The sequence below is a fragment of the Bos mutus genome, chromosome 4 (genome assembly GCF_027580195.1).
Source record: "Bos mutus isolate GX-2022 chromosome 4, NWIPB_WYAK_1.1, whole genome shotgun sequence".
Classification (NCBI taxonomy): domain Eukaryota; kingdom Metazoa; phylum Chordata; class Mammalia; order Artiodactyla; family Bovidae; genus Bos; species Bos mutus.
The window spans coordinates 93369698-93388346 of record NC_091620.1 but is presented as its reverse complement, the minus strand read 5'-3'; the positions used below and the strand labels follow the sequence as shown (position 1 = coordinate 93388346).

Here is an 18649-nt window from a genome sequence, read left to right as displayed (position 1 = left end):
GCGCGCAGAGAGCGATTACCAGATCGCAGCCCTGCCCAGAGCGCCAAGCGGTGTGGACGCCTCCTCAACCCCTTCGCTTTCGCGCGAGTTTTCTGCGGCGGTCGGGGCTTCTGGAAGGATGCCAGGGAGGCCTTGCAGGCAGAAGCCTCAATGAGGCAAGTTACAGATGTCGTTTTGTGCCCTTATAAAGAACCCTGCTCCTTAGGAGCTCTCTCCACCCCCCAAAAGGGGGCGGAGACAGCCAAGGGATCCAGATCATTCGGCCCCCGGAAGTCGAAATGGCCCTGTAGACACCCGTCTATGAGCCTGAAACTTTACGGCCACTATCGCCCAGGCGGACTGTGGTCAATTCACCTGAGGAGTTTTGAAGAATGCACATTCTGAGGCCCCACCCCCACGTGGCTCTTTATTATCCGATGTGGAGCCCGGAAAGGTGCCGCCTTCTAAAAGCTGATTCAGAGGACGAATGTCTGCAACCTCCGCTCTCGTCCCAGCTGCGCTTCTCCCTCCCCACCTCTCCGCCTCCGCAACTCGTCCCAGACCAAAGGGAGGAGCGCTGTTTCCCGGTGGTAGGGTGTCAACCTCGGAAAACCGCAACCTGGGGTCAGCCGGGCCTGGGGCGCGGCAAGGGCTCCGCCACGCCCCTCCCTCCCCTCCCCGGCCAGGCAGGCAGAGCCCCCGTCGCAGCCCAGCACCCACACCTTTTCCGATGACTTCCAGCAGCTCCTTTTCCTCCTGGGTCAGCTCGCCTTTCTTTATGTGAACCATTGCTTCCGCCAGCTTGACGGCTATTCTGTGTCTTCGGGAGTACTAAAAAGAAACGACGTGTCTGTATTAGGAAAGCCAGCCGCAATATTAGGCAACTTGCGACTAAGACACTAAGTAGCCAACCGCGGAAGCATTCGAATTCTCTCCTCCTTCCAGGCGCTGGCGAGCAGCGGGCGAGCTCGGGCGAGCCGGGCGGGCGGTCTCCGTAGGCCCAGCGGTAGTCCCGGCCCCCCGCGCCTCGTTGGCCCAGTAAGGAGGAGGAGCTGCAGGAGGCAGCAGCGAGGCTGTCCCATTGGAAGAGCCTGGGGAGGAAAAACCAAATGGAGAAAAACACTGGGGGGTAATTAAAAGCTTCTTGCACGTTTCCCCCAAGCCACTCTTTCCGGTTCAGATATTTAAGGGCACACAATAATTAAATTCTCTATCTGGAACTTCTATGTTCGAAAATTTCTTCTTGGGCCTGCATCTCCCTGGTTCTCGCTATACAACCTCCCCCCTTTATTTCCCTGGAAGTGGAGCGGCCCGGGCCGGGGGCGGGCTGGGAGGCGGAGCGGCGTGGGAGGCGGGGCTGCGCCGAGCTCCGTGTGGATGTCAATGTGTCTGTCCTTCACTCCTCCATTGTCTGCCACCACCGCTGCCGCTTCTGCCACCGCCGCTGCCGGGATCGCCGCAGCCCCCAGCCTCGCGCGTCGCCGCTACCTCCTCGGACAGGTGAGAAGCAAACCAGGTAGGGCAGGGGAGAGCCGGGAAGCCTTAGACCACTGGAGCCAAAGCCCGACTGGGAGCTTCCCCTCCGGCCGAAGCTGCCCGGGAGGAAGCATGTGCCTGCTCGGGCGGCTTCCTGCCTCTCGGTGGGGAAGCCTCCCCTCCACCCCATTACGATCGCTTATACAGCGTATCGGTGCCCTAGAGTAAAGACCCACCGCTCGCCACGTTTGGCCGCCCCGAGAGACCAAGAGCGGGCAGGGGCTGGCCACGCGGTGGGAAGTGGCGGGTGCACAGCGTCTCGTGCGTGGCACCGCCAGATGCAACTCCTGAGGAAGCCAAGGTTGAGGCTCTGAACTACGGGTGGGGAGGAAAGGAGAGCTCCCCATTACAAGCGAGGTGAAAGCATGTGAGAATAAGTCTCTTCTGGCAACCTACCCCTCGCCCCCACTTGTCATCTCCTCCGGCTTCTGTGGAAGCTGTAGAAGAAAACCGGATCTGATCGCCCTGTGTGCCTGTAAAGGGTGTTTGGAAGCAATTTACATGTGCACTAATACTTGATTTAGGAGAGACAGTCAAGGGGGAGAGGGGAGGAAGGGCCTCTTCACTCTGCTAGAGTTCCCAGTCTCTTTGTAACTCAGATCTTGAGATTTATGGAAATAGGGAGGGGAGGGGGAAGGGGCGGAGATTAAATTGGTGTTGCTGTCTATATATAGCATTAGATTAGCCTCTTAATCCAACCTTCATTCAACTGTAATATGTAACCTCAAGCTTTCACTATGGGAAGCTAGGAGATAAATACAAGTGTGCACCTTCCTGTGGCTCAGCCACAAGACTTGCTTGCTAATATGAAGTCAGTCATTCCTCCCGAGTGCTTATCCATAATATATTTACAGCATTGGTGAAAGCTTGTTTAGAAATAAGTGTTTACTGTTTTTCTACAGTCTAGTATTAGTGTTTGTCCTAAGACCCTTCTGCTTCCAAGAGAATTATTTGAATGATTACGTAGATTTTTTTTTGTTAAGCATCCCTCCCCACCACTCTTTCTCCCTTCTTGTGCCATATATGAAGTGAAATGTATTTTCTTCTGGCCTTACACCTTCATTTCTTGGAAGCATTCACTAACACTTCTGAAATCCTGGAAGATGTTCACCCTTATTTCCTGCCTTTAACAAACCCCCCAATCCCAGATGTTTTCTTGTCTAAGGCTTCATCTCTGCAGGCTGGGACAAATCTGAGCCAGAACATCTCACATGAAAATGGTCTGAAATTATTCAACTCAATGTATAACAAAGAAACTTTTGTTCAGGGATGCTTTAATAATGATGTGACTGTTCAAACAAGTAGTAAGGCTTTTGAGTGACCCATCTTTTGTAACACTTAGAATGCTGCTATTGCCACAGTTACAGCTGATTGAAAACACAGTCTCATGAAGGAGCAACCCACAAACCTAAGAAAATGCTTACAGAGTAACCTTTCCTTACCAGGTGATTTAACATTCTATAAATCTGAAACTCCAATACTTTGGCCACCTCATGCGAAGAGTTGACTCATTGGAAAAGACTCTGATGCTGGGAGGGATTGGGGGCAGGAGGAGAAGGGGACGACAGAGGATGAGATGGCTGGATGGCATCACTGACTCAATGGACATGAGTTTGGGTGAACTCCGGGAGTTGGTGATGGACAGGGAGGCCTGGCGTGCTGCAATTCCCGGGTCACAAAGAGTTGGACACGACTGAGCGACTGAACTGAACTGAAGGGATATTACAGAATTGGGTGCTTCATTGCCAGAATTTCCATCTCTTCTGCCAAATTGGGGCCACGGTTACTTGAAGGTCACACCTGTTTGTCTCACTGAGGTTGTCAGTTTCTGAAGGATAGCAACTTATTACTTGTTTTCCTGGTGCCTTGTTGATATTTAGTCCTCTGTGACTACGTTCATTCAGTAAATCTAGGCAGCTAGAAATAAAGCAGCTAACATCTGCCTTGAAATGCATGTAAATAACATGTTAATTCTAAATTTCTAGATAATGTAATGGGTAGTGTTTATCATATGGGTTACATTCATTGTTTTGTACAGTGTTAATATTGAATGTAGGAATAGGACTGGCTAATGAGCATACCTCAGACTTGTTCAAGGAACTTTTTTTGTATGAAGAATGTGTTCACATCAAAGAAGTTTTGTTGGTAATAAAACAGCTACTGCTTACTGGGTATTTAGTCAGCACCAGATAGTCCACCAGAAGCTTTGTATAGGATTAGTTTAATCGTTGTTGTAATGACCCAGAAATTAGCCAATATTACCCCTGTTTCTGAAAATAAGAAGACAGAAACAAAAAGAAGTTAATTTGCCCACAACCCTACAGTTAGGAAGTATCACAGCCCAAACTGGAACCTCGATCTGTCTCCAAAACCTTTTCTCTTTGCGTTATTCTCTATTTACGTGGCTGGAAGTAAGGGGGAAAGTATATATTCTTATGTGGTTCAGTGTGACAAAGATAGAAAAAACTCTCCAGCCTCTTCCCAGTTTTTCTCCATGTCCTACAACCCACAGTGTCTATTTTTCTCCTACCTTTACTAAGAAATTGTATGTGTTTATAACTTGCAGGTGTATTTCCACTTTTTTTTAAACAAATGAAAAGTGTGCTAACACACTTGCACACTGTGTAATGGAATTTATATGATGCTTTGGTTTCTTTCCTCTTCTGTGGGGAAAAAAAAAAAAGATGTCTGAAATGTCTGAAATTCTCATATGTGTCCCTGTCAGCCCTTTGCCTACTCCTAATACCCTGGACTCTCCGCCGATTGCAATGGATTCCTAAGTAGCTTGCTTCCCGTCCGGCTCATTCAAGGCACCACCACCAATAAACAGTGAGCGCTCATCATCTACTGAAGGGTGAGACACGCTTTGTAAAGACAGAACTGATTCCCTTAAAAACCTGTCGGTGGCTCTCCACGGGCCGCAGAGAAGAGGCTCTGGTCTGGGCTGGAGGTCTACTTCCAGTTCCTCCCCATGAGCCGCAGAATAGAGGCCCAAGTCTGGTCTGGGAGGCTCTGACTTCTGGTCCCAGCCAGCATTTCCAGTCAGCCAGCCCTTCCCACATACTCTGCTCTAAGGTCACCTCACTGCTGATTCCCTAACATGCCAGTAACTTCTACCCCTCTGTTCCTGCTTTTCTGTCTTCTTGGAATGACCTCCCTTGGAAAAACACTCCTCTTTACTGAGTGTTTCTCTCCTTCCCAGATCTGATCAAGTGTCAACTTTCAAGAAACTTTCTTCTACCCTATCCAGGAGGGGAGTACAGGCCCCAGTAAACATGTTTATTCCTGTCCATCAACAAGGGTGATAAGGACAGTCTTTCCTCATGAGTTGCTGGTACAATTGCTGACATCCTCTAACGTTCTCCAATCTCCTTGTTAGCCCTGATCCCTCCCCGCACCCCTAAATTAACGTCTTTGCTGCTTCATCTAGAGCTCCATGAAATACCCTAAAGCCAGCACCTTTTCCACGGCTTTCTAGTTCAGCGTTTGTTAATCTATTTGACCCGTTCTCCTCCTATACTATAAATTAACTAGTATTAGTTTACTTTTGCTTCTCGAGACCGTGACCCAGTGTCTTGCGCTTAGTGTGTGCTCAGTGCGTACTGAGTTGAATTCAGCTTGATCTCTAAGTTATTTTAGGTAGATTTATTTCCCTACTTGACTAATCCTTCCTGGCAATGTGAGGTGATGTGGCACTAAGCACACATAGTCGTAACCAAGGGCAGAAGGTCTTTAAATGTTTTCAGTCTCAAGCTGCTTGACATTCTGATGAATGCTATCAACCAAGAAAAAAAAAAAAAATTGTTCGTATGTACGTGTTACAAATTTTGCAAACCATTCCTGGATTCTCTTTGAAACCCTTGACTTCCAACTGTGTGCTTTAAGAGAATGCTATTTGTGTTTTATTGCAGGGGAATAGCTCATTTTTGAGTGTTGTAACTTTGGGGGTAATGTTTTCCTTGACATTTGACTCTCTTGTCTTAGGTACACTTCTTGACTGAGTTGGATATTTGATGATCTTAAGGAATTTCATTTTCCTTTAGGTCTGAAACTAATATTATGGTTATATTTTAAAATATCCCTTATCTTTTAGACACGGGTACTGAATTATTTCTAACACTGGCTTTAATCTAATTTTGTGACAGTGAGGGCAGAGACTGAGTAAGAATATTAATGAGACAAAACTCACCATGCTGTTAACAGTTTAAACTGGGCAGTGAGTACATAGACTTCGTTAGACTTATTCTCTTCGAGATTTTTCCGTAATGAGGTTTTGAAAAGGAAGGTTTGAGACTTCCCTGGTGGTCCAGTGGTAAGACTCTGTGCTCCCAATGCAGGGGACCCAGGTTTAATCCCTGGTCAGGGAACTACAGCCCACGTGCCACAATTAAGGCATCCTGCATGTAGCAAGTAAAATCCTGTGCAGCCAAATAAATTTTAAAAAATAAAGAAATAAAAAGGAAGGTTTGGAAGTATTACAGCCTCTTAAGAAATTGTTGTTTCAGTTTTTTAAAAAAAAGAAAGCAATATGGATACAAATGTTCTTTCTCTGTTCTTGGAGTTTAGCTTATGCAGTTATCCATTTAATGTTAAAACAGTTACACCTAAATCTGCAAAAGATTGTCTTGTGAACAATGCATTTGCATAAACTGTTCATGTCACACTTTAACTTCTCCCCCGAATGAAGAAGGGGTAGGTGGCATATCTCAGCACTGTGTCACAGGCTTATGAATATCCTGATGTCAGTTAATCTTCATCCTTTTTGAACTCTGACAGAGTAATTTGCAGACAAGTCTGAACAAGGGGTGCAAATGTATTTCGTTTAACTGAGAAAATCAAGATATGAATGAAGTAGAGAGACCGATTTTCTTCTCCGTCTCATAGACCACGTCAGAAGACGTTTCCAAAGAAGGAGTACTTTGGTAATGTTGTGAGCAGCATCAGTGTAGTTAGAACAAATATCTCAGTGTAGGAAAATGAGGACCACACTCAGGTGTGCCTGACACACCCGTCCTCAGGGTTTGCTTAACTAAATGCTCATTTTGACACCTGCTTTCTGAATTCTAAAACTTTATAACTTGTGTGTCCTGATGTTTACATTTCTTGTATGATGTTTTGGACTTTTGAAATGTTAATATATCCAGAGGCCAACATGAAATATTTTGGTATCATTTATAATCTTGCAGATTTTTTTTTTTTGGAAAGGTTTTTAAAGCATATTTAGTTAAGCTTTAAAGCCAAGCCTTCACAATATCTAAGGCAATGCAGCCAATCCAGTCTCATTGCCAGGTCATGTTGAAGTACACACTCGGGTGCTTCCAACTTCAACTCATATGTATTTATATTAGCTAGGTCACTGTGGAATTTAAAACTCTAGGCTGCTGCCTTTTTATCTCTGAGTATAGTAAAGCAATTGCAATAATTAAAAATAGAAAGCTATTTCTGCATCAGAAGGGAAAGGTAGTGTTTGCCTTCCCAATAAATACATTTAAGGTAGAAAATCGGTGTTTTTACGTCTTGTTATCTGATTGTCTTTTGCTGGGTTTTTAGAACAACCCAGCAGACAAAGCAGCCCTTAAAACTACATTCATCAGCCTCTGAGTAAAATCTCTTCCTGGTCTGTTGATTGTGGAGTATAGCAGTCCCATTAAGTAGCCTCTTCTGACCTGGTGGGAAATGATTATGGATGAGCCCTGGGAGACAGCCAAGCACAGCCCCATAGCCCTGAGAATTAGAGTGGCAAAGCCAAGGCTCTGTGATGAGGTGGCTTTTCCAAGGCAATCTCTCTTGCTTTCACTTTGTTCATATATAAAACAGGGATGGTAACCAAACTTACATGTGACTTTGAGGATTCTTGAGGATGCCCTGTGAACTATAAAGTGTTATATAAAAACTAATTGATATTTTTAGGGCCAATTCTCCCTGTTTTTACAGTTGAGAAGTAGATGAATAACAGTTGTAGGCCTAGGTAATAAGTCATTTTAAAGTAAAATTGTATAGAAATTAGTATTCATATAAGCCCTTCTCCCTACATTTTGGAAGAGATTCATTTTTCAAGAGAGACTTTCATAAAAGATATAATTCTAATAACTATCTCAGGATTAACATTATTTATATATATATATATGTGTATGTATATATGTATATTGATAAGAAAGATCTTGGTGCGTATCTGTTGTTTTCAGCAAATCCCAAATGATATATGTGATCTTTGTCTTCAAGAGGCTTCCAGTGTCCTCTAGGAGACCTGCCAGTCTCTGACACAATAAGGACTAGAGTCCTTTGCCTGTTCAAGTGGCTGTCTGGCTCCTTCCAGTCTTTCAACTTTAATTTGAACAATGTGGTTATTCCCCTATCCACCCACAGGTTTCCTGCTCCCAGAGTGCCCTCCTCCACACATTTCTGCATCACATTTTACTCAAATCCTTCTCAGCTCCTCCTTCAAACAGCCTTCTCCAATGCCTAATCTGAGCAACACAGTCCACATGTGTAGGTTCCCGAATGGGTGGCGCTCAGTGGGAGGGTCAGAGAAAATGAGATTCTGAACAGAGTCTGGAAGGATTGGTGAATTTGAGCAGGTGAGCCAGAAAATGGAAAACATTCCAGGGAGAACAACCCCTAAGAAAACAACTCCATAATATACTATAACATAAATATTTATAAAATAAATATTGCCTATAATTTTCTGGCTGACCGTCTTAGAACTAGAAATCTTTAAGTCGTAGAAGTGGTAGATTATATTTTAAAGCACACTGGGTTTGTTGTTGTTCTCAAGTAGTTTATGACATCACATGTTTTCGACTAAACTGAAAATTATAAAGCAGTATCTTTAGAATTGTTGGTAGCAGGAAAGTTAATAATGGACATGAAGCAATGGAAGAAAAAAATCATATTAGAATATTGTGTCCTTGAATACAAACTGATTCAAAATTATCCAAAATAGTTAAAATATCAATAGTCAAAACATCTAGACAATCAAATGAGTAGGAAATTGTTTATGAAATTTATTTTGCAAATGAAATATAATCCATGGAACCTGTTTTTATCTATACAGTACCTTTAAAGAATTTTATTCTCTGATTTTTTTTCCAATTGGATTGTTCTGATTTTTTTCCTACTTTTATTGACGAATGGAATAGACTGAAATAGTTAAACCTGAGAGATGCAACTCAGGGATTTAGTAATCAGATTAATGTGAATCATTTTAATGCGGGATTGTGATTGTCATTAGGAGTTTCCACAACATTTTTTCCTTTATATCTACTGGGGAAAAAAATTTGTGATAATTTAAAATAATTTCTAAATTTTTTAAAATATAAAATCTACCACTATCAGCAGTGTATACAAGAATATTTTTCATTCTTAGCTCACTCTGATTTCTGTGCTGGGGCCATGGGTCTCTTCAACAAGTATCTTTTGGGCAGTTAAATACCAGCTAGAATGAACTGACCTGTTCTAAATTTGGCATGTGATGAGTGAAGAGTGCCAGAAAATGTTCTGATAGTCATATTTGTAAACTATTTTGAAAATAAAAGGTTTAGATAACTCACCGAATGACCCATTCTTTTGACAAACACCAAAGAGAGTGCGTTCATTGTTCTTGCCTGATTTTTTAACTGGAGGTGTAGCCTTTGGTATTTTTTGTTTTGTTATCTTTAATTATCTTAATTACAGAAATGATGTATTAATAGGAAAACAATAATAACAAATTTGTGAGAGATGTAGAATTATGTTTCCTCTTCTCATAATCCAACTTATTTTTATGTTAGATGACGACTTTCAGAAAATAATTGTTAGATGCACTGTTATTTTGAGGAGTACTAAGTAAATCTGAAGACAACCACTGGGCAGAGAAGGGTAACAGTAATGAATATTAACTCTTCGCACTGTGGAGACTTTATCATAAGCCACTGCGAGGTATGCAATTTTATAATATTCTACTGTTATCCTTTTTCACATATTCACACAAAAGACTTGAATGGTTTTCAAACCAGCCTCTATGGCTTCCTGGATTTGTGACCATTTCTAAGAAAAAAAAAGAACAGGACATACGTTCTTCTCAGTATACAAGGTAATAGAAAGGGGTTATTGTAAACAGGAAGGAGAAGCCCGTGTTTCTGGTACAGAGGAAGCTGCTGGCTAGAGGAAAGGATGCCACTTCTCCGAGTGGAGGAGTGTGAAGATGGTGTTTACATTAGGGTCGAGCCTCTGCAGGAAGCAAGTTGAGCACTGGCTCCCATAGTACCAGAAACCAGGGAGCCATAAATTTCCTACTATTTACATGTCCATGAGAGTCAGGATTTCTGTTAAATCCTCTTGCTAAAGATGAATGTGTTTGTCCTTACTAGAACTCCACAGAGAACTATTTGGCGTTTTGGAGGTAACATATGCTAATTTAGTTTATCCAAGTGCTGAACTAGACATTAAAATTAATATTTATGCTTCACTCTCTCTTAACTCTAAACCCATAAAATCCATAAGGCAAATAATGAAAAAGCTGCCGTCAAGGATCGTGTAAATTGTTACCCTACAATTTTGGTTGGTTCTTTGGAGGAAGTGCATTCTGAGGAGACAGTTGATGGGTTCTGGCCCTGGCTGTTCTGTGTTTGATTTTTCCTCTTTGATCTCTGCTGTTATCACCAAGGTTAGAATGGAATGCATGGCCTCAGACAAGTGGCATGACATCTCAGAGTCTTATCAGAGTCTATCAGAGTCTTAAGCTTATCAGAGTGGGTCTGGGTTTAGTTCTTCGGGTTTCAAAGTGTTCCAAGCTTCATGGATAGCCATTATAAGTTAAAAAGTAAAAAACAACAACAACATACATCGAATTGTTAAAGCATTACTAAACACAATTTGAAACTCAAATTCATCATGTGATGGACTTTAACATACTGGAGACCATTCCTTCTTAACTCACACTGCCAGGTAATTTTGTGCAGTGCGTGGCTCAGAAGTCCACCTGCTAGAAAGTGAGCACCAGGCCTCTTATCTATGCATCTTGTCTGGTCCCCACTGCATCCCTATTGCCCAGAACCAGATAGGGCTTCCCGGGTGCCGCTAGTGGTTAAGAATCCGTCTGCCAGTGCAGGAGACGTTAGAGACTTGGGTTTGACTCCTGGATCTGGAAGATCCTCTGGAGGAGGGCATGGCAACCCACTCCAGTATTTTTGCCTGGAGAATCCCATGGACAGGGGAGCCTAGCAAGCCCCAGTCTACAGGGTTGCAAAGAGTCAGACAAGACTGAAGTGACTTAGCACAGCACAGTGTATGTGTAATAAGTGAATGCAAAGAAGTTATTCTCTATATATTTAGGCTTTTTTAGAAAGTATACATGAGAGTTTGTAATTGTGCTCTGGTCTTCTTTCCCCCTTTTAATTTGAGTTTGTATGCTGCTGCTAGGTCACTTCAGTCGTGCCCGACTCTGTGCGATCCCACAGATGGCAGCCCACCAGGCTCCCCCGTCCCTGGGATTCTCCAGGCAAGAACACTGGAGTGGGTTGCCATTTCCTTCTCCAATGCATGAAAGTGAAAAGTGAAAGGGAAGTCGCTCAGTCATGTCCGACTGTTTGCGACCCCATGGACTGCAGCCCACCAGGCTCCTCTATCCATGGGATTTTCCAGGCAAGAGTACTGGAGTGGGGTGCCATTGCCTTCTCCGTGAGTTTGTATGATTCACTCCTTTAAAATCGTACCTGGGAATGCAGTCTCATATAAGTGTGCTGTGTCCCATAAGTCCCAGGGCTAAGACTGGATACTTATATCCAGTGTATGCTCTCCTCATTGTGAAATAGGCATGTGTAACTTTGTGTGTGTGTGCAACTCTTCAAATAAAGCTTCATCTGCTAGACAGGCTTGGGCAGGTTCCCTCCTGGGAGAATGGGGGCAGGAGTGGCCTGGGAGAACTCACAAGTGAGAAGACATTTGGATTTCTGCCCACCACCAAGTTTGACCTTCAGGTCCATTCCCATGTTTTTTAAGCCACTGCTCCAAAGCAATATTCTACCACTAGCTACCAGTCTTTTTTGTTTTGTTTTTCAGAAAATTCTGTTTTCTTCTCCTTGATTAATATGCTAAGAGAGGAACAGATTTCAATCCCCCTTGCCATAATAACTTACCATCTAATCTTCTGTTTGTACTGATAGTCATAAACATTCCCATCACTTTTGTGTTTGATACAAAATTAGCCTAAATCAACTGCGCCCTGGCATTTGACACCACTCCCTGCTAATTTTTTAAACTTAATTTTTTTCGGTTCACATCAAAGTTAAGGGTACAGAGATTTCGTATATACCCTCTGCCCACATACGTAGCCTCCTCATTATCATCACTCCTCACCAGAGCTAATCAGTGATACATTTGTTTTGTCTAAAACTGACATTATTGTTTGGCAAACAAAAATAAATCACTCAAGGAAATATCTGCCTGATTGCTGCTCTGATATGTGTAGACCCCTGTGTACAATTTTCAGTTCTTGAGAGCAAGGCCCATCTTTGGCTTTGCTTGCCTTTTTTCCTCTGTAGTATGGGGTCTTCCAACCTTGACACTGGAAATTTTGGACCAGATAACCTTTTGCTGTAGGGGGCTCTCCTACAACATTATAGATGGTTCAACAGCATCCCTGGCCTCAACCTACTAGATTCCAGTAGCACCCCAATCCTCCCAGCATGACAAACAAAAATGTCTGCAGACACTGCCAAATGTCCCTTGGGGAAGAAAATTAAATTAACCCTGGAGTGAAGCCACTGCTGTGGCGCAGTGCTTGACACAGAGTAAGCTCCCCTCAAATGCTTGATAAATTAATAAATATGTTTAAACCACAGCTAGACATTTAATCATTGGGTATTTCTCTGTTTCATGCTACCATTTCCTCTAAATTCTCCGAATTTACAGCTTGAAGTTTCGTAGTAGGTATGCAGCTCTTATCACCATCCTCTTGTAGATAAAAATTCTAAGGGTCTCATCTAGCACAAAGGTTTTAGGACATTTTGTTAGTAAAACACCCTGAGATGTTATGTTTGAGGGATGGCTTTTCTAAAAACTGAAGTATATACAGTGTGTGTAGTTGAAGGTGTGTTTGTGTTTTTCAGAGTGTTGAGATATAAGAATGACATCAGCAAGATTAGGCCATCTGGGAAGCTGAGAGGGGTGGTCAGTTGCTGGGGGAAGGGAAGGGCCCAGGAGAGATTGCATCTGGGGAAAGTGGAAGCTCCCAGAGAAGGAGGTGTGCTTGCCCCAGGGACTTTGTATAGAGTTCATTAAATAGATAGCATGAATGGATAAGCAGAGTGAAACTATTTAGGAGTTATTTATACTTCTTGGGAGTTTTTGAAAATAACTTCATTGAGATGAAATAAAGGACATGATGTAATCATCTTATTTCAATGAAGAGGTTGTACAGTGATACTTAAAATGTAATTTCTGAAATATTTTAATTAAAAGGGAAGCAAAAATACAGTATTCAAAAACAAGATAAAGTTTAAGACATGAAATAGATTTGGAAATGTTATAATGAAAATTTAATCCTGATGCTTGTATGTCTTCTTAAGGAAGATTTAGATGAACATAATTAACTCTTAGTGTATTTTTTTTCACAGCACAATTCCTTAGGCTTTTGATCCCTCTTTCTTATAAAGTCATTGCTTAGCACAATTTAAGTTCCAACTGTTAATGTTCCTCACTGGAAACTATTGTTGTAAAATTTTGAGAAGACAACTGTAGTTTATTGTTTTGTACTTTTTAAGATAAATATTTTTGTTCTTTGATTTCATTGATTATAAAAGTAAAGAGGATATGATATGAATATAACAATAATATTTATATTAAAGAATATTTGACTGTATTTAAAAACATTCTTCTTTTATAGATAGGCTACTTAGTTTAAATTTTAATGTTATTGCAATTATTATAAATACTGAAAGTTATGTAGAATTTGCTGGGAGATAGAATGAAGCTTGTTGTAGAGGCTGGGTGATTTTGATTCCAGAGAGGAATCATGATAAAGATATTGACCAAACTAATGTTATGCTGGGCAACAAAATTGTGTATTATTATTATAGGTATATATTTAGTTTATTGCTTTAGAATGTTCATAATTTAAGGTTTCACAGAGCAATTTAATTTCTTTTCTTTTGAGAGAATGATGCTGCAGTATTATCAACCCAAATGATCCCAAGACAATGTTTTATACAGGATTTTATGATGTTTGTTCTTGCAGTTTTAGCTTTAATGGAAGGGAGAATAGTTTATAATTATGGACATATTTTTAGTTCTTTTTATGGAAATTATTTTACCTATTTGGAAGATAGAATAAAAGGTAATTCTTGAAACTTGCTCCTAAACACAGAGTATTTCCCTAGAATATTGCAGTGAAGTGGCTCAGTAATATTTTGAGTTTTGTGCGCTGGTGTTATTGCATCTTTACAACACACTTTATTCTTTGGGTATAATTTTGTAGGGCAACAGTATTATACCCAAAGGATAAAGTGTGCCTGGGAAATCCCATGGACAGACGAGCCTGGTGGGCTGCAGTCCATGGGGTCACAAAGAGTCAGACACAACTTAGCGACTAAACAACAGCAAAAATAATTTTTAGTATCAGAATCAATCAGAAGTCTTTTTGTTTCCATTGTCTTAAGTAATATTGATTGTACACAGAGAGTTTCACTTTGGAGTTTGGTATTTTTTCTTTTCTTTCCTGCTGTAGACACATAGTTTTGAAATTTGGGCAGAATGCTCTGCAGTTACTTTATTTGAAAAATGCTAAGTGAAAAACTGCCTTTCTTTGAGTATATTTTCATCTTCTTCTCAAGTTTGTGTGTTGAGCCATGGGGAATGCTTTGGAACTGCATTCCCTGTCATGATAGCCACTAGGCATGTTGGCTGTTTCAGTTTTAATTAGTAAAAATTAAATAAAACGAAGCACTTTCTTCCTCATTCACACTAGCCACACTTCAAGGATGCTACAGGTGTCTAGTGGCTACCATATGAGACAGTGCAGATACAGAACATTTTCACTGCCATACACAGCAGTGTTAGGTACACCTTTCCAGGATGGGTGTGGGCAGACTACAGCCTGGAGGCCCATTTTGAGCTTGTATTTATTTTGTAAATGAAATTTTACTGGAATGCAACCAGGACCACCTCTTTGCATTTTGCCTGTGGCTACTTTCAGGCTGTAACAGCGAAACTGAAGTTAGACTAGAGACCTGGTAGCTCGCAGAGCCTAAAATACTACCTTTCTGTCCCCTTCTGGAAAAAGATTGTGACCCCACTTTAGAGGATCCATATTCATAATGTCGAGGTTGTTTGAATAGCAGTTATTCTATGTGTAGAATATATTAGCGGTATTAAATGCCTTACATAAAATAGGTTATCATACTTGAGAGATGAGCCAGACCAGGACAGGCAAGATCTCTTAATTACTAGTTGAGAACAGGCTTCCCCTAGGAGGGACAACTGGAAGATATGTCTGTCTCTGATTGATCAGACACTTTCCAAAATGGAGAGAATTAAAGAAGAGTATAAGGGAAGGCAACACACCAGGTGTCAGTCTACTCAAGGTGGGCAGGGCAAGTGGCAGAATTAGTCTACAGTAGCCGTGAGACCCCTCAGTGCTGCCGGCCCCTCGTCACACTGCTGCCCAGAGTCTGGTTGGAAGTGAGAGATGGAATGTGAAAAGGGCGTGAGATCAGTTAGCCATTTAGGCTCAAATAGAAATTGGTTTAAAATTGTTATTTCATTAATAGAGGACCTGGTCTCTAATGTTTGATTAAGTGGATCATTTTAGTATTTTTATGACCTCATCTTCTAACATTTCCAATTTTACATACAATTTTTTAAAAATATGTACTGTTTTAAACCATGGAGTATTTCCATTTTGGTGGGACATGAGCTTATTTTTCTCTGTGAATGTTTGAGTTACAGTGTTCTGAATGGAAGCCAAATTATCATGCTGTTAGTGGATATCAAGTTATAAATTGTAATGCAGTCTTATAACTGTGAGCTTTTTTGGTTGGCCTAGGAGAACTGCCGTTGTTGCTCTTCTGCTGTGACTTGCCCAGGTTTAGGCTGGTGGAGTTTCTTAGTCTATGTGTCCTTGCTCTTCTTCGGCCAGGAGTCAGTGAATGCCTTATAAAGGCTGACCCTCTCTGGAGCAGATTATAATGTAGCACCGGAGCTAAATTTAGAGAAAAGCCAAGCCTCTGCTCCAAATAGTAACAGCTAAGTGATAGAAACTTTTGGTGAACAGAATATCTTCTCTTAGTCTTTCAATACCACTAGGTGAATCTCTATTTGTGTGTGTTTGTTTATTTTAATTTTTGATGTTGTGTATGTCAAAAATCTTTGCATACTTTTTTTAAACATTTATGTGTTCTTAACTTATTTTCCACATAGAATATGTTCAGGTTGTATAAAACAAGCCCACATAACTGAACTTTGAAGATACAAACTTTCCTGTTTAAAGCTAAAGAAGGTATTATAAACAGAGCTAAAGAATTTTTAAAATAGAGTAATTCACTCCTAGGTAGGTTGTGTTTGGTGGTAATTCTCCATTAGCAGGAAAATTTAAATAAGATAATAAGGTAATTAGAGAATTCTATGTATTTATACTGTAGACTCTAATAGAAGGGGCACACACTTTAAAAATATTTTTAAATTCTGAAATAAAAACATCTTTGGCAAAGGGTAATGCCTTCCTTACATATTCAGCTACTGGAGAAGTTTCAGGCTCTATTTTTGGTTTTTGTATCTCAGTACAAGACCCAAACCCTTTAACAGGTATTTTTTTCTTTGCTAACACAAGAAAATATTTTGTATGGCATTTGTTGTGTTTGGGGAGGTATGGAAACATTAAGGAAACCACATGCACACTTAGGTATATTCATTACTTGTGCCCCAGTGGAAACGTTTGCTGATCTAGAGTGAATCTGTTGAAAATGCCAACAGGGAAAATCCTGAATGAGAGAATTTTTCTGTAAATATTAGAAACTCTATTTCCAGTGCCTCTCAAGTGAAATAAGGTTTCACTGATTAAGGTTATTGCATTTGTAACTGTTTCACTATGCAGCTGCTGCCGCTACGCGTACACCTGTCAATCCCTCCTCTACTCTTGACCTAGGGGAGCCCCACTGTTGTTTCACCTGCCTCATTGTTCTGTAAATGTTTGTGTTTTATCTCTGCTGGACTCTGTGCCTTTTGAGGGCTTGGAATCTAGCTTAGTCACCTTTATATCTAAAAGCAGAATGTAGTAAGTTCACTTTATAAGACTGGTAAAAATTCTCTCTCTTTAACCATGAAAGAAATTACTTTTGGGCTTTGTTACTTTATTTTTAATGAATTTCACTTGTGAAATGGCGATTCAAGTTTTTCCATGATAAATAGATTGCTTTCTGTGTGAAAGTAGGTGTTTCTCTTCTTTCACGGGATGGGTGGGAAGAAAGTTTTGGTACATAAATTGAATAATAATTTTTCCACATTCTTGAGAATGTTTTTTAATTATAATTTTTAAAAACTTTGAAAGAGAAATAATTTGCTTGACATTATCTTGAATTGTTTGGTCTTCATAACTTAGGCAATCTAGATACAGTTTCAGATTGTAATATTTATGTCAGCAAGGTTATTCTCAGTTTGTAAAAGCTCATTTTAGAGCAGGTTTTTCACTTTTTAAAAAGATAATTTATGATATTTTAAATTATTAAGTCCAGTAGAAGAATTAAAAAGCCCACGTATGCATCCTCTGAAGTAAACAAACAAATGAAAAACTGTTTCTTGTCTCATTCTTAAATGTTCCTTGCCTAGAAAAGCAAATATTACATGTACCTCCTTTTAACCAAAAAATTATGCTTTGCACTCTTTTATTCAATTTGCTTTTTTCCTTCACAATTTCCCTTGAACATCTTTCTCAGTATGACAGCTTATTGACAATTATTTATTCAATACTTGCTCTCAGTGTTGTTTTAGGTGCTAAAGATACAATTTTGAGTAAAACCTGCGAAGTCCCTGCCCACAGGGTGGTTACACTGTCATCAGGGGAATAGACCATGGCAAACAAATACTAAAAAATGCCAGGGGCTGCTATGAGCAATGAAGAGAAATAAAGCTAGAGAAAGACACGGAGCCTTGTTAGTCGGGATGGCCTGGGAATTTCTCTGAAAAGGAGGTGTTTGTGTGCAGAGAGTAAAGCCACATGAATGCCTTGGGAAAGAGTCTTCCCAGAAGAAAAATGACCTTCCCTGGCCCAGTGGGAAAAGCAGAGGGCTGGGTGACTAGAGGGGTGAGTGATGGGAAAACATAAGTGTAGGAAGCTTGATCAGAGAGGTAGCAGGGCCGTATGTAGTACATTTGCATCTAATTCATTTTGTAACGCTTCATAGTTCCATTCAATGGCTTATTATAACTTATGGAACCAGATACAGGTTTATGGGTATTTGACTTTTTCATTTATTTATGCATCCAACAATGTTGCAACTAAATCCTTTTATATACACATGCGTATATTTACATATTTACGTGGGTATAACTAGAAGAAATTCCTTGTAAAGGAATTGCTGGACCATAGGTTTTGTACATGTAAATATTTATATTCACCAAATGCTTTCCAAAAGTATTGCATGGAGTTTATCCCTTATGCCAAAGTTTATGTCTATGGTTATTATCCTTGTGTCTTTTGTCAACACTAGATATTATTAAACTTTAAAAGTTTTGCTAGTTCAGTAGTTACAATTATCTCATTTTGAAAAGTATATTTAGATGACTAAAGTCAAACATACTTACTGGAAATATATTATATGGGCTGTTTATTTGAAGCACATAATCTTTATTTTTTTGTTTTCAGAAATTTTATGAATAAGCATCAGAAGCCAGTGCTAACAGGCCAGCGGTTCAAAACTCGGAAAAGGGGTAAGTTGTGTTGTGTTTGTGTGTGTATGGCGGGGGCAAGGAGGGCAGGGAGGTGAGGAATGTTATTTAAAGTTCTAATCAATATATAAGTTTGGAGATTGTCAAATTTAACAATATAAAACCAGTTATTTTACTAGCAAAGGCCAGTTTCTTCAGGAATAGCCCAAAGAAATTGCAATTCTGGATATTTGAACTATGGGGCAAATCAGAACAAGGATGAGGAACTTGCTCTAGT

At 40.5% G+C, this 18649-nt stretch overlaps 2 protein-coding genes and 1 non-coding gene across 7 annotated transcripts in view; 2 read left to right on the top strand and 1 right to left on the bottom strand.

Moving 5' to 3' along the window:
• Positions 1–1031, bottom strand: part of ANKMY2 (ankyrin repeat and MYND domain containing 2) — a 51821-nt gene extending 50790 nt beyond the window's left edge. For 2 of the 3 annotated variants that reach the window (XM_014478698.2, XM_005897370.2), the window contains exon 1: positions 702–1031. In XM_014478698.2, the coding sequence (XP_014334184.2) occupies positions 702–768 (67 nt within the window). In that variant the 5' untranslated portion in view covers positions 769–1031. Of the gene's footprint in view, positions 1–19; positions 549–701 lie in introns of those variants that run through there. The other variant, XM_070369764.1, reaches the window with a different exon arrangement.
• A 292-nt stretch (positions 1032–1323) lies between these two features.
• The window catches only part of BZW2 (basic leucine zipper and W2 domains 2), a 62292-nt gene continuing 44966 nt past the window's right edge, over positions 1324–18649 (top strand). The window contains exons 1-2 of one of the 3 annotated variants that reach the window (XM_005897371.3): positions 1324–1479; positions 18350–18414. In XM_005897371.3, coding sequence (XP_005897433.2) covers positions 18357–18414 — 58 coding nt within the window. In that variant the 5' untranslated portion in view covers positions 1324–1479; positions 18350–18356. Of the gene's footprint in view, positions 1496–18349; positions 18415–18649 lie in introns of those variants that run through there. The other 2 variants (XM_005897372.2, XM_070369762.1) reach the window with 2 other exon arrangements.
• TRNAG-CCC (transfer RNA glycine (anticodon CCC)) lies at positions 5811–5882 on the top strand. Its single transcript has one exon. It is a non-coding gene; the product is annotated as a tRNA-Gly (tRNA).